This window comes from Trichechus manatus, unplaced genomic scaffold (assembly GCF_000243295.1).
Source record: "Trichechus manatus latirostris isolate Lorelei unplaced genomic scaffold, TriManLat1.0 scaffold00004, whole genome shotgun sequence".
Taxonomy (NCBI): Eukaryota; Metazoa; Chordata; class Mammalia; order Sirenia; family Trichechidae; genus Trichechus; species Trichechus manatus.
The window spans coordinates 18,068,757-18,085,483 of NW_004443940.1; the positions used below are offsets into that span (position 1 = coordinate 18,068,757).

The 16,727-nt window shown below is 35.4% G+C and overlaps 1 protein-coding gene across 1 annotated transcript in view; it reads left to right on the forward strand.

Moving 5' to 3' along the window:
- Positions 1-16,250, forward strand: part of RAB1A (RAB1A, member RAS oncogene family) — a 32,758-nt gene extending 16,508 nt beyond the window's left edge. Inside the window, exons 2-6 of the mRNA XM_004369263.3 lie at positions 190-262; positions 9,364-9,459; positions 13,422-13,517; positions 15,062-15,193; positions 15,438-16,250. Coding sequence (XP_004369320.1) covers positions 190-262; positions 9,364-9,459; positions 13,422-13,517; positions 15,062-15,193; positions 15,438-15,635 — 595 coding nt within the window. The 3' untranslated portion in view covers positions 15,636-16,250. The remainder of the gene's footprint in view (positions 1-189; positions 263-9,363; positions 9,460-13,421; positions 13,518-15,061; positions 15,194-15,437) is intronic.
- Positions 16,251-16,727: the final 477 nt, after the last annotated feature.

The window sequence follows — 16,727 nt, forward strand, 5'->3', positions numbered from 1 at the left end:
TGTTCAGTGATCCAGCAAAAGGGCTTCTGCTGTTGGTTGCAGTTTGGCTTCTGTTAAGCCATGCACAGGCTTTTCAGGAGTTGTAGTCTTCAGCAAAGTGAGCTGTTACTCTTGGCTGTAAATTGTTATAGAACTTACAGTTAAGTATGCTTTTATTAATGTGATTTTTTTTTTCCCCTCTCTTTGCAGTGATTATTTATTCAAGTTACTTCTGATTGGCGACTCTGGGGTTGGAAAGTCTTGCCTCCTTCTTAGGTTTGCAGTAAGTTGAAATTGAAATGCTTTTAAAGAAATTAATGATACATGTATTTTTTTGGTAGATAAAAAATTAGCAATTTTATTCAAAGTAAATTCTTACAGAATTTCTATATTTAAAATCATCAAGCATACGTCTACTTGGTATCTTGGACTCTTAACTAGAAGAAATGCAGTTACTCTTAAAAGAAATCAAGCTTTCTAAGTTTCAGAAATTAAGCAAAGTGATTATAGTTATAGTATGTAATACTCTTTAGTAGAGGTCAAATGGTGGTTCATTCCAACATAGGTAGGGAGGTAAGAGGCAAATAGTTGATTTGTGTTGAAATTGACTTGATGAAATGAACTTCGAGTAAAACTAAAGTAAAATAAAAAGAAAAAGCAAGATCTGGTGCAAACTTGGTTGGACAGTGGCATAGTGTTCTAAATGCTGAAACTGACAGGTGAATGACTTTCAACCTAATGAGTAGAACTCACAATCTCCTTTATAGTCTTTATCAGCCAGCCACCTTCAAATTTAGCATGTTTCTCTGGTCACTGTCTAGATCAGTGGTTCTCAAGCGTATGGACCAAAGACCCCTGGGGTTTCCCAAGTACTTTCAGGGAGCGGTCTGTGAGGTCAAAACTATCACAGTAAGACATTAGTATTTACAAAGTAAATGTTTACTTAGTAATAATAATAATACTAAAACAGAAGACATTTGCCTTTTTCACTGTGTTGACATTTGCTCTGATGGTGCAAAAGCGATGGTGGATAAAGCTTTTGCTGGTGCCTCAGCATACATCAGGGCGGCGGGAAGCCCCGTACTGTGCCATCTTCTTCAGTGCCATGCACTCACAGGGAGAAAAAGCCATTTCACTTAAGAACGTCCTTGATGAACAGTAAAGATTATTAATTTTTATTAAATCTTGGTGCTTGAATATTCTTTTTTAATATTCTCTGTCAGGAAATGGAAAGTACACATAAAGCATTTTTACTGCATAAGAAAAGCACTTGTGCATTTGTTTGAGTTGCGAGCTGAACTTGCTATTTTTTTTCCACAGAGTACCATTTTTTAACTTGAAAGAACAACTGACAGGCAAACTATAGTTATGCAGGATTGGGTATTTGTCAGACATTTTTTCAATTGAGCTAAGTGAGACTGTCAAGTCAAGGAAACAGCTGACAGTGTTTGTCACCTGTAATAAAATTCAAGCTCAAGCAAAAATTAGAATTTTAGAAAACTTATAATTCACCACTGTGAGCTTGACAGCTTTCCATATACTTATGACTTTTCTGGTAAAATGAGTGGTGATATTAATGAATGTGATTTTTAAGATATTATGCAATTCTTCCAATGAAATATTTTCTTGGATGAATTGCATAATTTAGTAAATCAGTATTTTTCCAAATGACAAATTCATAATGTTAAAATCATGAGTAAAAAATCCATTCAAAATGTAAGATTTTAATATAAATGGATTTAAAAAAATCCATTGCTGTTGAGTCGATTCTGACTCATATTGACCCTATAGGACAGAGTAGAACTGCCCCATAGGATTTGCAAGGCTGTAAATCTTTATGGAAGCAGACTGCCACATCTTTCTCCCAAGGAGCAGCTGGTAGGTTGGAACCACCAACCTTTCGGTTAGCAACTGAGCATTTAACCACTGTGCCACCAGGGCTCCTGGTAAATGGATTGCTGTAAACCATTTGACCACTTCAGAAGAAAATGGTTTACATAAATAATAATATCATTTTCTTTTGCTATTATATCAAAGATTTTAAAGTAACAAGCTTTGATTAAGAGATGGATAATTGGATGGCAGATGTTAGCATCATGAAGTCTTTAATTCTGAGATCATGCCTAGAATATGAAAGTTGGTCTACTTTGGCAGTATTGATTTGGAGTTCAAACCAAAAAAACCCGTTGCCAATGAGTCAATTCCGACTCATAGCGACCTATAGGACAGAGTAGAACTACTCTGTTTTCAAGGAGCGCCTGGTGAGTTTGAACTGCTGACCCCTTGGTTAGCAGCTGTAGCTCTTAACCAGTATGCCACCAGGGTTTCCTGATTTGGGGTTAGGTCGAATTTCTAAAGATAGCAATAATATTTCTTTAACAGTAGTCAAATTATTGTTGTAATCTCTTGTAAATGGTGGTAAGGAAATTAAGTGTGTGATACAAAATAATTTAAAAATGAAGTAGTATTTGCACGGACTCAGGCTGATTATGTTCTTAGGACTTGAGTGGGTTAGTTAGAAATGGTTCAGAATATTTTTTGTGAAGGTAAAATTGAGGTGGTTTATAGATTTCTAGGTTTTGAAATCCCACAGAGTAGCCAAATAATGGTTTTTAATTTTTTTAGTGTTTTCATGCTAATATGCAGTTAGATTTTATTGTTTTTGATCATGAACTTTTCCAAAAAATATTTTGTATTTGTTAACCTTGGTGACTGCTTGTTGTCCATGTTTTTTTTGCCCAGCTATCTATCTACATGTGGAGTATTAGGCTGAAATAGTGAAATCATTTGCTTTTGAAGTTGGTCCACCTAAAATTTAAGGTGATAGTTAGAAGCACATGGACTGTATAACTCCTTATTATTGTTACTGTTATTATGTAATTTAGATTTGAGTGGATAGAAGTTGGAGAAAAATTAAGTTAGATATTCAGTAAGTATTTGAGGGAAAAAGTAAGTTAGTCTTCCTAACGACCATATGCCAAAATGAATGTCATTATCTATTATAGTAAAAATGAAACCATGGAAGTACTTGAATAAGTCATAGGTGATGCTTTGAGCTTGGCATGTGAAAATATTTTCTCAAATAAAAATAAAACGATTCTTAAACTTGATTTTATTAAAATTAATTTATAAACATAAAAATGTCAGGAAAGTGGCACTAGCAAAAATATATTTATACATATGAGAAACGATTGGTATTCTCAATATATAAAGCCCACTTACCCACCAATAAGAAAAAGATGTTTGTCCCAGTGGAAATACAGAGAAAGACATGAGCAGGTAGTTCACAGAAGAAACAAAAATTGCCAATAAACGTGAAAAAAAAAGTTTAACTTTATTTGTAATTAAAGGATTTTAAATTAAAATCAGATATCACTTATCATCAAATTGGTAAAGATTAAAATTAAGAAGAATTCCTGGTGTTAAATCAGCACTTCTAGACAGGTAGGAAGACTCTCGCATCTCTTCATGATTCTGGGTGTAGCCTGAGGTGTTTGTATTTCAGAGAACATCTTCTCTGGGATGCCCATTTCAGTACAGCCTATACAGTAGAATTGCCTGGGAAACTTAAAAATACTGATGCTCAGACCCCCCCCAAGTAGAGACAAGCGTGGCAAAAGCTGTGATAAAGAAACGCATAATAAGCTATGGGAGCGCCAAAAAGACCCATAGCAAAACCTTTTGCTGTCAAGTCGATTCTGACTCATAGTGACCCTATAGAACAAAGTAGAACTGCCCCACAGAGTTTCCAGGGAGTGGCTGGTAGATTCGAACTGCTGACCTTTTGATTAGCAGCTGAGCTCTTAACCAGTGCACCACCAGGTCTCCATGGGAGCACAGAAGGAAGAATTTCTTAACTGTTGGCCGAGGAGTTGGAGAAGTTGTTTGGAAAATCAGTAGTTCAGAATTGGAGAAAGGATAAAAATTGCCATGCTGATCCAGGTGCAAGGGGCAGGTGGTATGCAGGAAGAGGTACTGAGAATTTTGGACAGAAGGAATAGCATGTGCAGTGGCTCAGAAGCTTGGGTGTACAGGGTCATTCAGTTATCCGCAAGAATTCAGTGTTTAACCAAGCACCCAGCATGTAAAAAGTGGTAAATAAGTGTTTATTGTGTTCATTTTGTTCTCTTTCCACATTCTGTAGTACCTGATACTTAATAGGTACTCAAAAGAAAAAAAAACAAACTGATCAAGACCTAGTAATGGTGAGAAGATAACTGGGCAGCATTTTGTGAAGTTGCATTAAATGCCTTAAAAGTGTATCTTCTTGTACCCAGTGATTCTAGATGTGCTCAAGTGTGGACATATGAGGATAAGTCAACATAACTGTAATTTATATTGGTATAAAATTGTTAATAATTCCTGTTAAGTGTGAAACAATGATATGACTGAATATATTAATTGAAGAAAGCAGGCTGTAAAATAATATATATGATCCCATTTCTTTTTTAAAAAATGTAAATATATGCATAGAATGACAGGAAGATACTACTGTAAAGTATTTAGTGTTCTCTAAATGGTGAAATAGCTTGTGACTTTTTTCTATCTCCATGTGCTTTGTTTTTCCAATTTTTCTGCATTAAGCAACTAGTAGGGGAAAAGATAACTAAAACTTGTGTTTTTAAGTCTGCATGGAACTAAGCCTTGCAAAGCTTCAAAGTTGAGTCAGTTATGATTTTTACATTAACCAAGGTATAGTCCAGCTAATACACTGTAATTCTGATACATTCGTGATATTTTATGTTCTAACCTTAAGAAAATAAGCCCAGCGATCCGTGTTTTCTTACTTGTGTTTCCAAGTAGGATTTTTGTCTTATCAACTCTGAATTTACTCCATGTTTATTTTGTGTTAGGATAATAGCTAGATTTTAGGGGCCTAGGCATGGAAAGGACAAAAGTTTGTTAGAGTGGAGATGGCATTTAGGCTTCCTTAGCTTCTGGTTATGGTAGAAAAGGATCTTGTTCTTAGTGTTTTCCACAGAATATTTTAAAAATAGGTAATCTTAAGTTTCGAGATTTCTTTCCTTGATAAGCCTTGCAAGAATGAAATTGTTTTAACTTAACGAAATATATTTACATTTGACCCAGAGGATGCTCTTGAAGACACCTCTTATTATAAAATAAGATGTGCGCCTGTTGATTAATGCGTGATTCTCTGGCCTGTCTTACCATTACATGTTTCTAGGGTTGTTGTTGTTAGGTGCCGTTGAGTCAGTTCCGACTCATAGTGAACCTGTGTACAACAGAAAGAAATGCTGCCTGGTCCTGTGCCATCCTCACAATCATTTTTATATTTGAGCCCGTTGTTGGCAGTCATTGTGGTTTGGCAATGGCTAATTACCAAAATTATTTAACCTAACTTTGACATTTAATGTGTTCATCATCCATTTTTAACCTTGTAGATGGCTTCACAGTTTCAGTAAAGCCCTTTTTTCCGTAAAGATAGAGTGATGATACCTTCCTGAAACCTCAGCTAAGTAATTGTTTTCTGTTTCTTGGGTCCCTGGTTTAGAAGTGTTAATGAAAATTAATTATCAAGAAGAAATAACTTAAAATTTTAAAAATTAGAAAAATACTGTGGTTTAAAGGAACAAATATTTTTATATGAATTTCTTATAAATACTCAATTAAAATTATCTTTAGTAGGTTTTTCATAGTACATCTTTAAATACTGATATTTTAAATTACGGTTTTATGTAAATCAGATAACCATTTTATACTATTTCTCATGTAGGTAAGTAAGTGGTAGTGCCAGTGGTTAAGAAGAATTAGGAGAAAATATTGAAAGTTCAAATACTTATTTTTTCCCTTGCAGATTTTGAAAGTGGAATAGATGACCATTGTTAATTTTAGTTTCTTGGCTTAGTTCACTAAACAGTAGTTTCCATAGGAGTGTGGTTTGAGAATTGCTTTGCTCTTACTTAAACCTTTGCAGAGAGTGTAGACGTATACTCCCGAGCCTTTTACTGCCATTGGACATCCAGAGGATTACATCTTGTCATGACATATTGAATTAGTTTCTGTGGCAAGAATCTCTACTGAAACCAGTTGACCAAGTACTTAATTATCTAAACTTGTTTTTCTTGAGGTCAGCATTTCTGCTTATCTCTAGCCACTTAGAACTCTTTTTCTTACCACAATTTATAGTTTTGTTGATAGATGTTTTTTGTTTTAATCCTATGTACACATCACATTCAGGATTATCAAGACTTGTCCATATTGACTTCCTGTAACTCTTTTTTTCCTTCCTCTTTCCTAGCATGTTATAATATAAATTCCAAAGATGTCATTTCACCTCTACATTAGTGTGCATTTCTAAAAACTGTGGACATTTTCTTACAAAATGGCAATGCCATTGTCGACCTACAAAATAAATAAATTTCCCTGACTATCTCAGAACTGCTCTATTACGGTTGGTTTGAGTAAGGATCCAAAGGTGGTCCACACATTCCCTTTGGTTATTTTGCTATTTGATCTCTTAATCAAGAGCTTTTCTACCTCCCCCTTTTTTACTTACATATTTTTCATGTCATCGATTTTTTGCAAAAACTGGGTCATTTGTCCTGTAGATTGTCTAGCATTCAGGATTTGTCACTGCTTCCTTGTGGTGTCCTTAAATGTGTTCCTCAATCCCGTTTCTCTAATTGGAAGTAAGCTCAGGAACGGTGCTATTCACATGGCACTATTAGCCCCATGTGGCTATTTAAGTTTAAATTAATTAAAAATTCACTTCCTCCTCACTAGCCACATTTCAAGTGTTCAGTAGCTTCATGTGGCTACTGTATCACCTATCACAGCTTACAGAACCTTTCCATCATCTCAGAAGGTTATTTTTGCCAGTGTTAGTTTTTTAGATTTAGACTTGATTAGATTTAGCTTCATCATTGTTGGTAGAATAATTCATAGGTGGTGCTTTGTGTTTCAAGGCACACAAGTCTGGTTGTCCCACTTGTGGTATTGCCGCAGTTGATTAGTGGGTTCAGGGTAATGATAGCCTGGTCTCTCCATTCACGTGCCTATTCACAAAAAACATTTTCATTTAAAAAAAGGGGATTTTGTTTCCATACTGAGCAAAATGTCATGGCAGATACCTGAAACAAGTGTATATATATATATATTTATTGTGCTTTAGATGAAGGTTTACAGAGCAGATTGGTTTCCCATTCAGATAGTTTGTACACAGATTGTTCCATGACAGCTTGCACTTCCAGCAGTGTGTCAGCACTGTCCCCATTACCACCCTGAGTCACCATTTCCATTCGTCTGATTTTCCTGCCCCTTCCTGCTTTTTCATCTTTGCTTTTGGGTGTATGTTGTTTTTTGGTCTCATGTAGATGATTGCTCTAAGGAGCATTTTCCTCTTGTGTGTTATTGTTTATTTATAGGCCTGCCTATTATTTGGCTGAAAGATGATCTCCGGGAATGGCTTCAGTTCCAAGATAGAAGGATGTCTAAGGGCTGTAGTCTCAGGGGTTCTTCCAGTCTCCCTCAGACCAGTAAATCTAATCTATATTATGGATTTGAATTTTGTTCTACATTTTGTCCCCCACTCTAACTGGGACCTTCTGTTGTGATACTGGACAGAGTGGTCAGTAGTGGTAGCCGGGTACCATCTAGTTCTTCTGGTCTCAGGTTGATGGAGAGGCTGTGGTTCCTGTGGTCCATTAGTCCTTTGGACTAATTGTTTCCTTGAGTCTTTAGTTTTCTTCATACTCCTGTGCTCTGGATGGAAAGAGACTAATAGTTGTATCTTAGATGGCCACTTGCAAGCTTTTTAAGACCCCAGGCTACTCACCAAATAAAGTAGAACGTTTTCTTTATGAACAGTATTATTCCAGTTGACCTAGATGTCCCCTGGGACTGTGGTCCTTAGTCTTCAAGCCCAGTATCTCAGTCTCTCGAGGTGCTTGGTTATGTTTAGGTGGTTTTCGTGACTCTACCCTCTGTGCTCTATTATATATATATGAATATATATATGGAACATGTGCAAATTCTTGTGTACCTCTCAGTGTCTTCCCTTGCCTTGGTTATGTTGTGATGACTTCCCCCTGTTGTGTACTGCTTTTCCCTTCACCAGAGCTAACACATGTCTACTCTCTAGTTAGCAATTTCCCTCCCTTCCCTTCCCGTGCCTGGTATCCATCAAAAGAGATTTCTTTCTGTGTGTAAATCTTTTCTTGACTACTTATAATATTGGTCTCATATAATATTCTTTTGCGATTGACTTATTTCATCAGCATAGTGTCCTCCAAATTCATCCATGCTGTGAGATGTTTTGCAGGTTCCTTGTTATTCTTTATTGTTGTGTAGTATTCCACAGTATGGACCACGTTTCGTTTATCCATTCATTTGTTGATGGGCACTTAGGTTGTTTCCATCTTTTTGCTATTGTGGATAACGCTGCAGTGAACATGGGTGTGCATATTATTTTAGAAGTTCAACATTGGGTAAAAATGCACAAGAAACATTCACACAAAAAACGTGTACACAGAATGTTCATGGTGGTATTATTCATAATAGCCAAAAAGTGGAAGCAACCTAAATGTCATCAACTGATGAATGGATAAACAAAATGTGATGTATCCATATAATGGGATATTATTAGGCAATAAAAGGGAATGAAGTACTGATACATGCTACAGTGCGGATGAACCTTGAAAATATGCTAAGTGAAAGAAGTCATATGCGAAGGGCCATATATTGTAGATTCCATTTATATGAAATGTGTGGCAGAGGCATATCCATAGAGACAGAAAGTAGATTAGTGGTTGCTGGGGGAAATGGGAGTGACTAATAACCAGTACAGGGTTTCCTTTTGGAATGATGAAAATGTTCTGAAGTTAGATAGGGAAGATGGTTGCACAGCCTTGTGAACATACTAAAAACACACTGAATTGTGCACTTTAAAATGGTGAATTTTCTGTTATTTGAATAATACATCAATTTTTAAAAAATCCTAACTAGGAAATAAAATTGATTTCTCTAAAAAACAATCCACAAGGAGAGTGACATGATCATTGTTTCATGGTGAATAAATTGAGTGGGTGAGGGGCAAGAGTTTTGCTGATTAGCAAGTAGAAAAATCATTCATCATCATTAAAAATATAAAACCTTTTTTCTATATGATATATGTAAAGAATTTGCCAAGAGATGTTTGGAAAATAAAGAATAGTTATTGAATAAAATCTTAGCGAAGAAGAACCTCCTATTTTTCTTAAGTAGTCAGCACTTTGTAATCAGGACGTGAAGTGAGTACTGGAGCAGGATGGAGTGGCTGTTGTCAACATGTTATGATTTGAGTTTATAAACTTTGTAGGTAAAAGTAGACATTTTATTTACTATATTGAACATAAATTTTAATCATTAACTTTTTTTTCTCTTCAGGATGATACATATACAGAAAGCTACATCAGCACAATTGGTGTGGATTTCAAAATAAGAACTATAGAGTTAGATGGGAAAACAATCAAGCTTCAAATAGTAAGTGATTTTTGGTCTAGAGATTTTTTTTTGTAAATTGGAATGTACTTTTTATTTGTAATGTTAATAAAGTTGAATATAAAGTACCTTAAGAATCATGCAGTTACGATAGAGTGGTAGAATAAAAATTGTTTAGATTAAAATGTGATCTGTCAAGTATTTTCCTCACTGAAATTTCTGTTCATAAAGCAGAGAAATATATGTAGTTTTTAAGTCAGACTCGGGCTTACTTTCTTTCTTGTGCTCTTATCAGTGAAGGTCCAAGCTGAAGTTTACCTTGTCTTATATGAAAGTGTAAGTAAAAGATATTTTCTGTATGTTTTGCTGTTCTGAGTACTGTGGAACATTATAAGAAACCTAGGAGAGGTTTTTCATATGTGGCTTAATAGTTGAATAGAAAGTATTTACTTAGCTCTGTTGTGAGAATTTGATAATATATACCAACTCTGTAGAACAGAATTTCATTGTTGGAAAGGAACTTAGCTTTTCTAACATGTTCATTTTACTCTTCAGAAAATGGATGCTGGGAGATTCAATGACTTGCCTACAGTTAGTGACAAAGTGAAGTGACTCACAAGTCCCTTCAGTATTATGTGTCCCTCTGTACCCTAATATCCCCAGCCCTCAATTAAAAATGAGAAGTTGTATCAGTTGTATCTCTTTAAAATGTGTCTGGTTACTACCATTGTGGACATATCTATGGCCTATGAAAAAACCTCTTTGAGTGTCTTTTAGAATAGGCAGTTAGTATTAGGTAACATAGAAAACCCTTGACTGCTCTTTTCATGGAACAGATAACACACTATGAACTAGAAGGAGCCCTAGATTTGGAGTTAGAAAACTTAGATATGTTGTTCTGATTCTGGTATTAACTAGTTAGAGAATCATGGGTTTAAGTTACTCTTTTCCTGAGACTCAGTTTCTTATCTCTAAAATGGGTACGATGATACCTGATTTACTAACTTATAAAGTAGTTGTAAGAATCAATTTGGTAGCTCTGTGTTATGTTTACAGTAATTTATATGAAAGCCCTTTTTAAACTATTGGGCAGTACACAAATATTATTGGTGATATAACCTGACCAAATGAATGGATATTTAATACGTTACTTTTTTTCCAGTTGCTCTCTTCCCTTATATAACTCTGGGAGGAAACGAAGGAAATGACAAAAGAACTATGCCTTTCGATACACGTGAACACAACTCATACAGGCAGTACTTGGGTTACGAACGTCCGATTTAAGGACAGCTTGTGTTTAAGAACGGACTGCCATAAAGCCTGTTATATTAAAAATTTGAGTTAAATACAGTGGTTCGTGATAATAAATGCATGCACTTACTTGTGATTCTCCTGAAAACATTGTATGGTTTCAAAGTGTTTCTTAAGTGTTTTATATGCATAGAAAAGTAAAATATATACTGTATACCAAGACAGACATTTGACTAACTGATGCTAAATAAGAACCATATGTACCTGTTTCGACTTACGTACAAATGTGACTTAAAGATACACTCGGAATGGATCTTGTTCATAACCCAAGGATTGCCTGTACTCTAAATTAGGGCTTGCAAGGATAAAGTTATCAGAAATGGCTTAAAATACTTTTAGCCAATGCATAGATGACCTTCCACATAATTTTTCCGATTATATGTGTGTGGAGTGCCAACATTATACTTGGCATCATAAAGAATATTTCAGAAAGGTTCATCCAAGCGTCTAATCTTAAGTAGGGTATGAAATGATTATATGATGTGTCATCATTGGTCTTCACAAGATTCGGGCATATAACCTCTAATTGTTAATTGTTCATATTGAGCTGAAGCCAGTTTCCTCTAACCTCTCTTATCCCTCCACCTTTTGGAGCTGCCTGGATCAGAATAATTCCTCTTCTGTTGGCAGCATGCCCTTTAGATGAGTCTTAGCAAAACCTTTCTTCTACCTCTGAAGTCAGTCATACCCTTTCTGAAAGCACCTTTGGAAATTTTGGTTACTCCTGCATTTTATAGGTGCCTTTTATTAAAATGTGATTCTTAAAATCAAATATGAGATTACAGATATGGCCAAGTCAGTGTCGACTGCTTAAGATGAATTTGGACTTTGAACCCTCACCCCCCATGGATCACTGGGGCTCACCTCCCTGTCTTATCATTAACCTTTCAGAGACATGAAAAGAAAGCCTGAGTTTGTATTTGCTGTTCCAATAGTCATCTGTTAGTTTGGGTCTTAAGGAGATATTTTTTTTGGTTTGTTTTTAATGAAAAGAACTGGAGGTCTTAACTTACACTTCTGTTTTTAAAACCTAAATGCAAGATTTTACTTTTATCTCTATTAAGATTTATCCCTTTTATCCTTATTTCGTCTTGCTTGACTTGAGTTTCCTTGGTCTTTCAAAATCTTGATTCTGTTGATCTATATTTTAATTATCCCTTCCTTCCAGCATTGCCTATTTGATAAGTGTGACTTCTCTGTCTTTGTCAAAGTTAGTGATTACAAAACATTCAGCAGGGTAAGGCAGATATGGAACCCAGTCGCATACCAAAGAAGTCCTCTTTCATGAAGCATTTATGGGAATGCCTACATTATACCAGGTGTTACACCAGGTACTCGGATTGATTCAGGGTTACAGAGATGAATACCATGGCCCCATAGTAGGAGGTTTTATTTCAGTGGGAGAGACAAACATGGAAAAAATCAGTTACCCTGTTATTATGAGGGGTAATGAGAATTATATACAAAAAGTGATACAATTACAGGAAGGCAGTATTGTTAGGATATAGTCAGGAAAGTTTTCAGTGGTGAGAAGACATCAGAAATTTTACTTTTTGGATGTCGTTGCTTAGCTATAATTAATTCCTTGTTAACTTTTGTCAGAAACCATTTCTGTTAGGCATTTTACATACATTAGTTCATTTAAACCTAATTGAACTTAAAATTCTTAGCAACTATATAAGGTGCATGGTATCTAAGGATTTACAGATGAACTGTCATGTGACTTTACCTAGCACTTAAATAACCAGGAACCTAAATTAGATGTTTTGAAGTCAGATTGACTTGACTCCAGAGCTCATGCTTCTCCAAGGATATCCTGAAAGACTGAGGCTCCTTACTGATACAGTAGATCTAAATATTCTTCTGAGCTCTCAGGCTGGTATTTCAGATATTGGAAATGCAGCTTGTATTGACTTGTATTTTTCTTTTTAGAGTAACAGTTGTTAACATTTTACTATATTTGCTTCATTTCCCCTCCCCCTCGGAATATGTTAAATTACAGACATTATGATATTTTACTCGTGAATACTTCAGTATGCATCTCTGTTTTACTATGTAAACACCATTATCACAGCTAACAAAATTGATACTAATGCCTTAATATTATCTAATGACCAGTCTACATTCAAATTTCCCCAAAATTGTCACTTGTTTTTAACAGATGCATGTTGGTTAGGTCTTGTTTTTAGCAGATCCATTTTGATTAGGTCTTAGAAAAGGAAGTGATTTCACTGAATGCTCCTGAACCGTTTTAAAAACATTTTTTGCCATTTAAGACAGATTTAAATGAAGATCAAGGGATCAACATCAAATTTAGTTAGACTTCAAAACTTCACAACTCTCTCCCCCTGAAGGCTATTACGTCTTATTCTCCACTTGTCTTAGACTTGCAGTCTTTTTTTTTTTAATAGTAGCTATTTAGTTATTTTCTCATTACTGTTAATCAAAATGTTGTCTTTCACCAGTATCTTCTAGTATCTATGAGTGTTTTAAGTAGCTATTCTAATTATAAAATATGGTTTTGAAAAGACCTTCATGCAACTTAGAAGTGTGAGCATTAAGAGGGCTGATGTTTCCGTGTCAAATCCTGATAATATTCATAACTAGTAAACCAGACTATTCCCCCTCCACGTGTCCTTTTCTCCAACTGTTTTTAATGGTAGTGTTTGGATTTCTCGATTGTTTTATAATAGTGGGACACAGCAGGCCAGGAAAGATTTCGAACAATCACCTCCAGTTATTACAGAGGAGCTCATGGCATCATAGTTGTGTATGATGTGACAGATCAGGTAAGTCTCAAGAGGAAATGTTACAGCAACAAAGCAGAAAGTTACTATTTGATAAATCTCAGGTTCTTTTACCTTGCATATAAGCCATCAGTATTGTTTATACGGCAGAAAACCTTGTCCATGCCCAAATATAAATGAATCACATAAAAACATTTGTTATAAAGCAGTAATCTTTTTCAAAAAGGTCCATTGTTATTTCCCCCTTCCATCATTTATATAAATAATAGATTGGCCAACCAAAAACATTTTTTTAATGTTTTCCTTTAGTAAGTAGAAAACTTAAAAATCAGTTTTACATTTGCTTTCAAGGGACAATTAGACTAACCTTCAGCTAATAGAGCTAAGTCATGTTGAGGAAGAATTTTGCTCTTAAATTGAAAGAGTCATTTATTCTAGTATTGAAGGCTCTTAAAATCCAAAGTCAGTTTTTAACAGTCTTAGTTTAGTGATCTTATTCCTTATCTAACATCTCTAGGTGAAAGCAAATGCCTGTTAATACTCTGGTTGTATTTTTGATCCAGTAAATAACTTGATTATTCAGGAAGAGTTTCTAGGAAATTGTGGGTTGTTTGGTTTATGCTGTGTTTTTGGTGTCAAGCATTATTAGGAATTTGTTCGGCAGGTAAACTTGGGAGAATTGCTAAAAGTGAGATTAAGGGTCTCTGTCTATGGAGGATGTGGTTTAGGAATAAAGGAATGAATAAGATGAACTAAAGGAGGACTTTAAGAGGAGAATATCTGAAGATTAGCTGTTAGGAGAAGGTGGGGTGGGGGTGATCTGAGGGTCATAACTCTTCTTTTGATCAGAAAGTTAGCAGATTTCAGGATGTTTTTCCTTTCTTTTCAAAGGAAGGAGTAAAAAAATAAACTTTGAAAAGTGGAATTTATTTTTCTTGTAGCACATGTTAAATTTCACCTCAACTATGAAATCATAGCTAATGAGGAGATACATAGAAGCACAGGCATTTAGATTCAGTGCCATTAGAAGGAGAGTGGGTGATATCAAGAGGAGAAAAAAATAATGCTAACTTCAAAAGTCTCTAGTAATATCAACTTTCTAAAAATGAAAATTTTTATCCCCTAAATGTGATCAGGAAAAGAAAACTAGCACCTTTATTTTGGGCTTATTTATTTAAAAGCATCTTTTAACAGCTTTAATAGCAGCAGATGGCAAGCTATCTATTCATAAATCAAATTTTATCATATTTCAAAAACCAGGTTTTATATTGTGTTTGATTTGCATAATCTAAAACAATTAGAATTGCCTGGGTGAGTTGTAGTTTAATGTGTATTTTCCTCTAAAGGTATTTTCGTTCGCATGTCTTCAAGTTCTGATTTCTCATTTAGATATGCATAGTTATTTACTATGTCAGTTGACTTATTTCCCAGCACTAGTGATTGTTATTTTGTAGTTAGAGTTGTCTCACTAGCTCTTCTTTATTTGTATGTTAGGCCAGGAAAGATGCTTCTGTGTATCACTTGCCTTACTAGAACAGTTGTGTCCAGAATTATGTTATTCTGCTTAAAAACGTCTGTCTTTTTAGGAGTCCTTCAATAATGTTAAACAGTGGCTGCAGGAAATTGATCGTTACGCCAGTGAAAATGTCAACAAGTTGTTGGTAGGGAATAAATGTGATCTGACCACAAAGAAAGTAGTAGACTACACAACAGCAAAGGTATGCTTAAAGTTTGATTATCAAACTGAATTTGAAGTTGTTGAATTTGAATCATGTATGGGTGCGGAGTCATGCAACAGCCACACAACCATCTTTTAAAACAGACGCGCTCGAGTACTGTGACCACCGTGAGTTTGGGCAGTGTTTGTCCAGTAAACATAGTCCTTCCTCACTCTCCATTTCAGGTGGTAAAAAAATTCACTAAGTGAAAAAGAATATTAATTGTGCCTTATTGTCCTCTTAGGAATTTGCTGATTCCCTTGGAATTCCATTTTTGGAAACGAGTGCTAAGAACGCAACGAATGTAGAACAGTCTTTCATGACAATGGCAGCTGAGATTAAAAAGCGGATGGGCCCAGGAGCAACAGCTGGTGGTGCAGAGAAGTCCAATGTTAAAATTCAGAGCACTCCAGTCAAGCAGTCAGGTGGAGGTTGCTGCTAAAATTTGCCTCCGTCCTTTTCTCACAGCAATGAATTTGCAATCTGAACCCAAGTGAAAAAACAAAATTGCCTGAATTGTACTGTATGTAGCTGCACTACAACAGATTCTTACCGTCTCCACAAAGGTCAGAGATTGTAAATGGTCAATACTGACTTTTTTTTTATTCCCTTGACTCAAGACAGCTAACTTCATTTTCAGAACTGTTTTAAACCTTTGTGTGCTGGTTTATAAAATAATGTGTGTAATCCTTGTTGCTTTCCTGATCTCAGACTGTTTACCGTGGTTGGTTAGAATGTATTTTGTTTCGATGTTTATATTGGCATGTTTAGATGTTGGGTTTAGTCTTCTGAAGATGAAGTTCAGCCATTTTGTATCCAACAGCACTACCAGTGTCTGTCACTTTCCATGCATAAGTTTAGTGAGATGTCCTATGTAAGATCTGATTTGCTAGTTCTTCCCTGTAGAGTTATAAATGGAAAGATTACACTATCTGATAGTTTCTTCATACTCTGCATATAATTTGTGGCTGCAGAATATTGTAATTTGTTGCACACTATGTAACAAAACAACAAGATATGTTTAATAAATATTGTACTTATTGGAAGTAACATCAAACTGTATGGTGATAAGTATTGTTTTAATTCTTATGGTCGAAGGGAATTAAGCCTTGCATTATACTCGAAACAGCCATTTGTGTGTGCAACCAGGGCATTGTAGACCTCTCTTAGAGCAGCATCTAAGGTGCTTCCCAGATAATACCTTATAAATGACTTAGGGAGGCGTCTGTGCTGTGAGGGATTTAACCAACCCTAGTGGTTCAGGAAGATTGAATTGTATGGAAAACAAGTTTAGAACGTATGCTATCTAGCCTATAATCGCGGATCCTTCTCTAAAACCATTTGAAATGGCTTTGTCTGCATTTTGTTACTCACCTGTGGTGGTGGTGCAGGAAGCTGCACACCTTTCCTAACTGGCAGAAGATCAGACACGTGCTAATACTGTTTCTTCCAGGCTGAGTCAGATGTAAACTGTTTTATCCTCCACAATTGTATAACTTCATGTTGGAGGAAAGTTAAAACATTGAAGTAGAAA